The sequence below is a fragment of the Propithecus coquereli genome, unplaced genomic scaffold, assembly GCF_000956105.1.
Source record: "Propithecus coquereli isolate 6110/MARCELLA unplaced genomic scaffold, Pcoq_1.0 Scaffold24, whole genome shotgun sequence".
NCBI lineage: Eukaryota > Metazoa > Chordata > Mammalia > Primates > Indriidae > Propithecus > Propithecus coquereli.
In genome coordinates, this window is record NW_012147952.1 from 4,309,303 (window position 1) to 4,320,916 (window position 11,614).

The 11,614-nt window shown below is 35.7% G+C and overlaps 1 protein-coding gene across 1 annotated transcript in view; it reads right to left on the bottom strand.

Annotated features, from left to right (window-relative positions):
• The window catches only part of COL12A1 (collagen, type XII, alpha 1), a 119,796-nt gene that overhangs the window by 31,124 nt on the left and 77,058 nt on the right, over positions 1-11,614 (bottom strand). Inside the window, 7 exon segments of the mRNA XM_012646039.1 lie at positions 4,057-4,166; positions 4,486-4,628; positions 6,726-6,864; positions 6,964-7,002; positions 8,322-8,486; positions 9,972-10,115; positions 10,288-10,411. Coding sequence (XP_012501493.1) covers positions 4,057-4,166; positions 4,486-4,628; positions 6,726-6,864; positions 6,964-7,002; positions 8,322-8,486; positions 9,972-10,115; positions 10,288-10,411 — 864 coding nt within the window.

The window sequence follows — 11,614 nt, forward strand, 5'->3', positions numbered from 1 at the left end:
AAATATCTAATATAGTAAAGAACTAGCACATGTCTTCTATAGAGATTAAACTCTGGAAATCAATAGAATCCAGTATTCAATTTCCTTTTAAGGAAAAACGCTTATGTTGATTTACTTTTTGTCGCTACTAAAGATACATAGAATGTTAAGAAATCTATTAGTGTAGATAATCAATAAAGCTTTTGTATTCCAACGATGTAAAGAATGGTCCTGGTTGGCCAAGGGGGGTGGCTCATGCCTGTAATCCTAGCACTCTGGGAGGCCGAGGCGGGTGGATTGTTTGAGCCCAGGAGTTAGAGGTTGCTGTGAGCTAGGCTGACGCCACGGCACTCACTCTAGCCCAGGCAACAAAAGCAAGACTCTGTTCCAAAAAAAAAAAAAAATGGTCCTGGCTAATCCCTGACTGCATAGTCATGCTCAGCGTTTCCACTTATCATGGCACAAATACTCAAGTAAGCACTTGACGATTGCTTTGAAAAGTTTGGCAGCAAGTTAAAAGGAACAGAAATTCCCTTAAATGCTCTCAGTCAGCAAGCATAAGAACAATTTCTAAAGTTTTATTTTTAAACTAAATATTTTCCCCACATGGAATCACCCCAAAACATTAGTTTAGTGCATCTATGATAAATATGAATTACATATTTCTTTTATATAAAAGTATATATATATACAGCTTACTAAAAGTAAAGTTTAAATGCCTCCAAGACAATCAACTAATATTGAATTCAAGAGGAACATCATACAAGAATTTCCAGGATATTTACTATCTAATAAGAACTAAAACTTCTTTGTTGGCCCTTATATGAACAACCACAGAAGCAAACACTCAGAAAGCATCTGAAAAACCACCGTATCCAGAAAAATTATTTCAAAATCAAAACTGCTTTAATTTGTATCCAAATTATTCCAAGTACACTTGTCACTCGATGCTAACCGTGAAGAAGCACATCCTAAAAACACATTTTGCTATAATTTATTCAACTGGCTTTATTATATTTTAAACACATGCATAGTTACATTTTGGATTAAGATCTTCATCTGTAGATCACTGTCCCAAGTATTTAGGGTAATGAACCCATTTCCTGTCAAATTTTATTGGTCCCAGACCAGTAGAAAGAAATAGATATCTTCTCACTCATCTCCCTTCCCGGCCTCTGCCATTCTGCAAAATCTTATTTTTCACGTATTCTAGTTCTTCCCTTTATTTTAAATTTCTCACATTGATCTATGTCATATGTTAACAATCGAAAGGAGACAGACAGTTTTTTTTTTCTTCCTTTTTTCATTTCAAAATAGTATGGGGCTATATGGATTGCTTTTGTAATGCTTGAATCAGGGCTATAAGTGGAGACACGAAGCTTTTCGAGAGAATCCACAAGAAGCAATAACTGTCTGCCATTGCTTAATTAAACTGTGTTAGCAGGCCGGGCACGGTGGCTCATGCCTGTAATCCTAGTACTCTGGGAGGCCAAGGAGGGCAGATTGTTTGAGCTCAGGAGTTCGAGACCAGCCTGAGCAAGAGCAAGACCCTGTCTCTACTAAAAAAAAATAGAAAGAAATTATCTGGACAACTAAAAATATATAGAAAAAATTAGCCAGGCATGGTGGCACATGCCTGTAGTCCCAGCTACTCGAGACGCTGAGGCAGTAGGATTGCTTGAGCCCAGGAGTTTGAGGTTGCTGTGAGCTAGGCTGACGCCACAGCATTCGCTCTAGCCAGGGCAACAGAGCAAGACTCTGTCTCAAAAAAAAAAACAAAAAAAAACTGTGTTAGCTAATCCCCTCTCTCCCAAAGGGCCCTCTCCCTATCACTGTCACTAATGTCCTGCTCTCAGAGTACTGTTCATTCTCATCCCAAGGTTGAAGAACTTTAGTTCAGGAATCAGAGGGAAAGCCAAAGGAGAGTGCTTGAATCCATTTAGCAATGTAAACAGCTGACAGTGACTAAAGGTGGTGCTTGAATTGATGGGATAAATAAGAGTGGGTTAAAGGAATGGTGTGGGGGTATTGTGTACTTGTGATTTGCTAAGACACTAGATCTTAGATTAAGTCTGTTCAGCGCACACGTGCACGCGTGCTCACGCGCGCACACACACACACACACACACACACACACAAAATGGTAACTATGTAGAGGTAATGGATATGTTAATTAGTTCGATTGCGGAGATCATTTCACAATGTGTATGTAAATCAAAACACTTCATTGTACACCATAAATATATACAATTTTCATATGTCAATGATGTCTCAATAAAGCTGTTTTTTAAAAAAAAAGAATGGGGTAGAGGAATGAAGGAGGAAGAAGGGCATAGTGAAAAAGGAAAGGAGGAAGTAAAAAAGGACAGATTATGGAAAAAAGAAGGTAGAGAATTTGGGGAGAAAAGACAGAGCTTGTGAGAAGGAGAAAAAAAGAGGCACTATATAAAATCCAAGAATGCAAATCTCTCTCTGGGAAGGCAAATGTATGAAGAAGGGAATGTCAAAAAAAAAAAATAGGTATCCTGATTTGTAATAATTAGTGACTATTACTACAGACCTTTGAAAAATGCTGCCTTTTTTGACTCAGATAAAATGAAGCATTCCATGAAAGTTGGAAATTTAAAAATCAGTTACTAAATGGTTATCAGTTGTTTAGTAGAAGATGAGATTCTTAATATCTTAAGTGGGTATAAAAGGAAAAATAAAACAGTTTTTTTAGAAAATTAGACAAATGTAAGTTTAATGTGTGTATCAATGAGCCAAAAAAGTTTATAAGAACTATGCCAGATTCAACATCTATTATCGGATAAGAATCAGTTGAAGTCAATAACATTTGCCAAACTAGAATTTGTTTTCCCAATGAGGCATTTATTTTACTGCACTTTACCATGAAAGTCTGTAAACTTTAAAGCAAATATACTATTGTATTCAGAGATTTTTGTGTTTTCCTTTATTTGGGTGAGGGATTATCACTAATGTGGACATTGAAGCCTCTTTGAGTTTGATGAGAGAGTCCTTCACCATCCTTATCAAGAATCTGATTCACGAATGAGAAAAACATTCTAGAAAGAAACCAAGATTCCTTAGAAGTAGAAACAGCAGGAAATCCTGCTAAATCTACTCAAGTAGAGAAACGTTCTTCAATTTTCACTTGAGAATCAGATTGAACTAGAAATATTCGTCTTTCATGTATGGGAGCTAATCTTTCTGCATGCCACACTGGAGAAATTTTAGACTTGTGCAACTGGTATTCTTGTTAACGTAATTCAATGCATGAAGAAGTACACCAAAAAGTCCATTCCTAACCTAGAGTGTTCTTTTTATTTCTAATGTTTTCAACTTTAGTACTTCTTAAGAAGAAATATTTCTTATTTGTCAACTAATCATCCTTTAGAAATCTGAAAGAAAGTTTCTACTATCTTCTGGATGCTGATATACAAAAAGTTAATTAAGATTACCAAGAATAAACAATCCCCTAGAATGCATCTTAGAATTTTTAACAAGATATTTTAGAAAATTCTGTTTTTAGAGAATAAATGTGTTCATGTAAAAAATTAATCCCATAAACATTTATCTTAATTATTTTGGTAGATATCAATAACTTGTAGACTAATAAAAATGTTCTGCATTTCACTGGTATGTTTGTAACTTTTCAATAAATGAGCAAGCATAAGATTACTGTTCTCTATAAAAAAATAATATTATCAATTAAAATATGAGCCACTAAAATTAAGCCTTTCAAATTGAATGACATAAACGTTTACAATAAAATGGTAAATAGAAAAAATAGGTGAACAATATCACATATACTATATGGTTCAAATTTTGAAAAGATATAAGCATTGAAAATATACCCAAATGTTAATAGTAATTATCTCTTGATTAGTAGAATTGTTTTATTTTAAATGCTCCTTTTTGAATCAACAAATTCTCTGAAATAAGATTTTATTTTTAAAAGACATAGCTATGATTCTGCCAATTTAATGTGACATTTTAATAAATAATAAAAGAAATTAGTTAATTTTTAAGTCATATTCTTTCTTCTAGAAATAAGATTCAATCTTATATTTTTACCTTATGAAAACTTCCATAAAATAATGTCTGTACTTCATCTGTGTCAAATGTAACAGTTTGTACCTCGCCTCTTGTATCCTTGTTAAAGAATGATAACGTCTTGCTAGAAGCTGTAATCAACATAAAATTATTATTAAATCACATGCATGGTATACTTTTTATTGAAAGTATCTACAAATAATTCTTGTAGAGATTTCTCAAAAATGCAATAATTTCAATTATGATAAAATGCAATTAGGATATCTACTAATGTTTTATATTTGGAAGAGTGTAAACATAAAAGCATATATCAAGTATATATGTGTGCATACACACACACACACACATATATATATACTCAGAAGGTTTTTAAAGAGAAAAGAGAAGGAAAGGGAAAACATAATCAAAACTACGTATGTATGTGTCTTAAAATAAGAGAAAAATCCTTACGATCTGCAATCACTCCAACTTGTGGTTTGTAATCTCTGTCTGTGATTTGCCAAATTGCAAAAGGTTCACTGGGAGTTTCTGGGAGAAGTCTGAACAATAATATAATCGTGTATGAAGAGGGGAGTCCATTTGGGTGTAGGTCTCTGTTGGATAAAACGAAAAAAAGAAAAGAAAAAGGTTGATTTAACATCAGGAACAGAGATTATTTTAAATTTTTGGACCAGAATCTCATTATGGGTGGTATTAGAAGCTATTTGTAATAATCTGGCTCCTTCTGATTTCTCTTTAGAAGGAGAAAAACTTAGGAAACACATCAAAAGAACAAACACTAAAGACATTATGTAAATTATAATACTAATAGATTATTTATAACTTGATAAATTCACAAAACTCTGGGAAATTACCAAATAATCTTTTATCCTACTATTAATAACTAATTTTTCTAGACACAAAGAGGATTATAAAATTATATAATAATTTTAGAGTGATAAACATTATAACTATGGCTATCATTTAAAGAGAATGAATTTTGCTAAATATACTTAACTTACAATGTCAGGCATATGAGATCATAAAATGGCTTAAGGTTTTAATTTCTCTCTCTCTTATCACTAATAGTTTTTACACTTCTTAATTATTCCCCTGAAATCAAATAAATTACCTCCAGAGCTCTCATATTCCCCAAAACCAAACCAATTGTAAATGTTAAGGCGATGTACATGTGCAAATGTTTAGTGATGATAAAAGAATGTGAGTCAATTAAAAGGAAGTGTTTCTTGGCTCTAAGCTTTGAGACAAAAAAAATCAGTCCCGTGTGTCCTTCCAGAGTTGAGTCAGTCATTGTTCTGGGGGAATCTTTGAAGCAGAATTAATGGTTTTCTGTCTAATGCCATTTAATAATGATCTCCCTGAAGGTAAGAAAAAGGCCTTGATAATCACCTCTCAGACACAAAAGAAGCTATTTTTCCATGAATTGTGGCAGAAGACACGGAATGTCTCCTGAGGTTCCATGTACTAGTACCACACCACTGGTACTTCTGGACTATAATGCTGTCTAGCTTCTTAAACATGTGCTCTGGACAAGCTGGCATGATCCCTTTTACATGTTCAAGAACTATCTTTATAATATTCCATGTTAAAAATAATATTTCCTCCATATTAACTCAGCTCTCACCTAGCCCATTTTTCTCCTTCTTCCCTAGTTAACTAGTGCTTGTGAAAAAAAAATAATTTAATTTCATTTATGCTTCTTTCCTGTCTGCCAAAAGTTCTGGCTCTTCAGAGGACAACAGGCTGTCATAAGTTAAAATGTAGTAATCACATCTTAAGGTGCCTAGAAAAGTTAAACCTAGGTTATTAAGGTTCACTGTAAAACCTAGAACTTTGAACCAACGTGGTTAACCATAAAAGGGTTAGGAACTTACAATGTGGTCAAACTACAATAATATGATCTGTGCCTCCTTAAAATAAATTAGTTTTGGTTTCAATCTGAATTTTCCATCAGCTTTCCCAGAGTATTTCAAATTTCAGACATCATTTTCTGACCCTGCCCTAAGTTTCTGGTAGCTTTCTTTCTTCATATTCTTTTTTTGTCCATAAACTAGAAAACACATATTTTTCAACATGACACAGGATTTCATTTTAATGAATAAGAAATACATATTTCAGTTATTATACCCAGGTACAAACTTTCATGAAGTAGAATAATAATATCTAGAGTTACCCAACAGATTGCCAGAGCATCAGCCAATAAAAACTAGCCACAGACTGTCTGATCATGGACAAGAAAAACTATGCAGGCTTTCATTCTCTACAGGTCTGAAACACTAAAAAGAATGCTTGCTCTAAGTCTGTACTCATTCCATCCAGTCCTGCACCACAGGGAGAAATGTTCAAAATAATAAGTTGCCTTCCTGTTTTAACAGCCTCCCTTAAAAGAAGCGTAACTACAACCCAGGCTTTAAATTCAAAGGGGCCAATAACCCATAATATTGCAGTACCAGGGTGAGATTCTTGGATCTGGGAATAATGAGGCTTGAGTCTTAGTCTCTCCTGCATGCAAACCATTATACAACCTGATGGAAAACAATTAATCCAACTGTATGTCAGGAAACCAAACTAGGTCATCCATAAGAAGTCTTCTGACAGTTCTAGAGTTCCAGGATTCTAAGAAGCCAGAAAGATTCCAAGAACCTCTTGCCCATTGTAAGAAAAAAAGAACCTACTGCTGGCGCACTTACGCTGTAGGCTGATTCACAAATGCATTCTTCTGAAGCCTGTAAGCTGAGTAGCTGGGGAAAGACCCTGACTCCAAAGATACGCCTTGTACAGATGCAAAATTCTTTTCTGTCAGGTTATATGCTTCGAGCATCTTAAAACCTTTATGTCAGAAAAGAAAAAAATACTAAAATGAGTATATTTTAATTATTTTATTGCTTAAATTTTGAAATTAATTAGCCCCAAAGTATAAATGCTTACCTGGTGAGGTATAGCCATCCAAATAAATGAGAGGACAACCTGCAAGGCACAGCGTTCTTTAAGTGTGATGCACCAACATGATGTACAAACATTATATATGCACAGAAAGTAGCAATATATGTATTAATATTTCAAGTAATGAAATTGTTCATTTATTTATTAAAAAACAACATCAATTTAATCTTTTATAAGTTATTTCTTATAGACTTCCTGTGTGTAGGAGAAATTATACTATTAACCAGTGGAACAAATGTTTTCTGAACATTCTCTAGTGCAACTGGAATTTTACAGTGTTTCTAAGAATAATAAAAGAGAATTAAAGGAGGAAGTTTTCATATGTTTTTCAATAGATTGAAGAACTTCTCTCCCAGAGAATTTTAGATTTATGCAAAGATAGGAGGAGTTTGTCCTTCCCCAACCCTCTTCTCTGCCAAGTCCCGGAGCCTCACGCTGGGTAACAAACGTCATGTAATGGTAACAAGTGTGCAGCAGTTTTCTCCCTGGACCCCCCAGAGCCAGGGGTACCAGAGAGCTGTAGCCAGGACCACCTGGAGTGGAAGGCAGATAACTCCAGCCCCGCCCCCCACTTTCACCAGTGCAGCCCCACTCTGGATTTCAGCATAAGGTTTCATAGTAAACTCATAGTAAACCACTCAGCTTTGTTTACTCTCACCAGAGTTTTATGTTTTTAATACATTTTGTAATGGGAGGGAAACACTATACTTGTGGAGCATACTCCTGCCTAGGACCAGGAGTCTGGACTAGCCACATAATTGTCTCCATATTCCAATACCCCAAGAATCGGTGCTAATGGAGGGAGAAGAGGATAAACTGGCTTAAATAATCAATCTTTGGCCCTTCACTGTAGTTTAAAAGCCAAACTTGAAAATCTAACCCCAACAAACAAATAGGAACCAAATGAATTTCTGTGGAGCACACACACACACAAACCAGTTTTTTCGTTGTTTTTTCGAAGCATGGATGTTGACAGAACAAATACCAATTGATTACTAATGTGGAAAACCTTCATTTCACAGAAATGCTTCCATATATGCAATTCTAAGCTGAAGATGAATTTACTCAAATGTCACGGGTTTGGGGTGGGGGGGGCAGGGAAAAATATATTAAAATACTTTATTTCCGTACAAGGAAATTACATCTTCAAGGCTAAAAATGGACTTCTGACAAGCACACATTTAGCATGATCTCCATAGGAACAGTGATTCATCAGGTTCTCAAGTGATTTCCCAGGATCTATTTATGCACAGACTTGATCCCAGATAGGATAGAGAATCATCTACTAGGTAATTATTTTTCAAAACAAGTGAGGTTATGGATTCACGTTGTCCATGACTTACTTGAAGTGGCAGTTTCACAAACAAATGTAATAAGGTTGTCCTCAATCTTCTCAAAAGATTCAAAGTCATCCACAATGAAAACGTGCCGTTCGCTTGGTTTGCTGGCGATGTTGGCAAGCTCGTTGTAGTCGACATCAGCCACACCAACCACAAAGACGCTGAACCCTGCACAGTAGAATTTATACAATGAATCGCATATCCCTTTTTTTGTCCTTTATTGTTTGAACAATTCCAAATAAAATCTTATCAGATACGATGCTGCATTTTCTTAAGTATATGCAGCAAGTCCTTTTATTTGCCATGAACTCTCTTTAATAAATATGTACTTTTTCCAGGCCTTCCTATTCTCTTGTTTATAAAACTCATTTAACTGGATTTCCTAAAATAAACTCTGAACAATTAAAAGATGAATATTTTAATAGCAGAAAGATTCATGTGGTACACAGTGCCTTCCACAGATCCACAGTCCTAATATACACATGAATTCTGTGGCCATTAATATTTTAAGCTTACGTGACTCAGAAGCCAAGAATGGGCTCATTTTAAAATTTAAATTCTTGAAACTGATTTTCTCAGCAAACTCATGCTCAAAGGCAGCACTTTGGCCACATGGGAAACGGAATCCACCATTTCCACTGGCAACAGACTTTCCTTTATTTAGGCTATTACAAATAAACAAATTTTTCACTCCAAAAGCTTAATTTGACATCAGGAAAAAAATAGGCTATATGACAAATTAGAATATAATTAGCTATATGTAAGGTAACTTGAGAAGATTTCTGCACATTCTGAGGTCCTAGCTAACTTAAATTTGGGACCCCAGAATATGCAGAAATCTGCTCAAGATGCATAACATAAAGGCAATAAATTATAAAAGATCATAACAAAGAACAATCTCTGTTGAAAAAAGACAGTATGAGTTAGCACTAATCATGACTTACAATTTTAGCCAAAGGATCATGTATGTGCAAGTGACAAAGTCTATATAACAAAGTACTTTACTACGATAGATCATGCATAGCATAGGATTCTCTCTAAAAATATGTTGACCTTAGACCCTGCTTGAGCTGGTGGTGAGTGGGGGATGTTAATGCAAGTACTGGAAAGACCTAGTTTCATCTCTAATAACCGTAAATAACTAATCCAAAGGTCAGTGTTACTAGGAGGTTCTCAACACATTTGATTGGCAAGATCTAGCCCAAAGATGTCTCCCTGAGACCTTGATATTCCTTCTTTGCAGTGTTCCTTTCAGCAATCTGCATTAGGTCTGCATCTGCAAGAATAGGCTAAAGCTAATGTCTCTTCTTATACAGGAACCAGTATCGAGATTCATTTCTGCTGTGGCAGGAAGCTTGCTCTAGGATTATCCCATTATCATTTCTTTCTGTAACCTTCCAGCTACTATGGGGAAGTCTGGTTTACGCCTTGACAACCCTGATTCACATCCTATGCAGAGAATACATGATGTCATTTTTGAGCAATTACCAAATCATTCCATAATCAAATATAAACTAGCATTATAAGGATATAGAGTACAGAGTAAAATAGGAACAACAAAGTAAAATCAGCAATTTTGGTCTTTTACAATCATTCCTGAACATTTACAAATGTTAAAATAACGAGTGCTATCAAATTCACGAATGTGCCTACCTGACTGCTGGATGACCAAAGCCGCCTTCTTGACCTCGTCCTGTGACCGACCATCCGTGACCACAACCAACACCTTGGGGACATTCTTCCTCATGCCGCTCTCCCAGGTCAAGACTTTCTCCTTGATAAATGTGAGGGCTTTGCCTACAGAGTGTGCCATGGAACATTTTAGTGTCACCTCACTGAAAACTATCCAAATGCCATTAGCCATGCCCAACTGATAAGAATCCGGTCATTGAGGGAGAAGATACACTCAGTTCTATCACTCCAAATACTTGGGAGAGTGAAGGTCCACATACACTCTGATTAACTGTACCTGTTCTTGTGTTTCCACCTCTGTACCTAATATTCTGGAGAGCCCCAAGGGCTAGGGCCTTGTCATTGTACGTGTTCAGCTTGAACTCAGACTTGACCTCATCACTGTACTGCACAAATGAAACCTGAAAGGAAATGAGGTTTGGCAGTGAGCATAAGTCATCTCATTGTATATTTCAATCTTTGAGTGATTCCTCTAGCTGCAGAATAAGACCAAAAAAAGTGTCTCATACCTGACAGACTGTTAGAAGATCTTTATAGCTAATATTATAACACTGACTGCTGTTGTCTCATTAAATACTCTAATTTTCAATCTTCAATGAAATTGTCATAGTTGACATTAACAATGAAAATACACTGTATTCAAATGGTACAAAGCTCTGGGATGTAGAAAGGGATGGTTCAAGCTGGGGAGTAGTGAGGTCCCAGGATTAGAAATGAGAACACACTATCTGAAATCCAAATATTATTGGTTGAACAGTTGGTTGAAAGCCAACTGACTTCTCACTGACTACATATGTCCTTCCTGGTAATATAAAAATGTCGCATGTGTGACAATAATCGGCACTCATCACAAACTCAGTGAAAATGTGATTTAATGGAAAGAGTATAGATTTTGTTCTCAGGATTCACTGGGCTCAAATTGTAGCTCTGCCAATTAGTAGCTGTGTGACACTGGGCAAGTTCTCTGCATCTTTGGCTTCAGTTTCCTCATCAGTAAAATGGAGATAACTACACTTACCTTCTAGGGTTGTTTTAAGACTAATATTAATAATCCTGTATACAAAGTAACTGGTACATAGAAGTTAATAAAATATGGTAGTTAATTTTTATTAGAAATCCTAATTTCTAAGGGGATGAAAAATCACTTGGTTGTTGACACATTAAATTAAGAATATAACTAGGCTTAGGGGGATGGGAGGCCAAATCTACAACTAAAGGACACGGGGAGCGCTAAAGGGAGGGAAGGGCATGCCTTTAACCCACATTTGGGTGGGTGAGGCAAAGACATAAAGTGTAACTATAATGTTTGTACCCTCACAAAACCCTGGAATAATAAATAAATAAAAAAAAGAATATAACTAGGCTGAATTTTTACTCTTCTAGGGTTGGAACAATGTCCATTGTATTATTTGAAATTTAGTATACAATATTCCATAAAGTACTATTCCATAAAAGGGGATATGAGCCGGGCGTGGTGGCTCACTCCTATAATCCTAGTACTCTGGGAGGCCGAGACGGGCGGATTGTTTGAGCTCAGGAGTTCGAGACCAGCCTGAGCAAGAGCGAGACCCCGTCTCTAATAAAAATAGAAAGAAATTAATCGG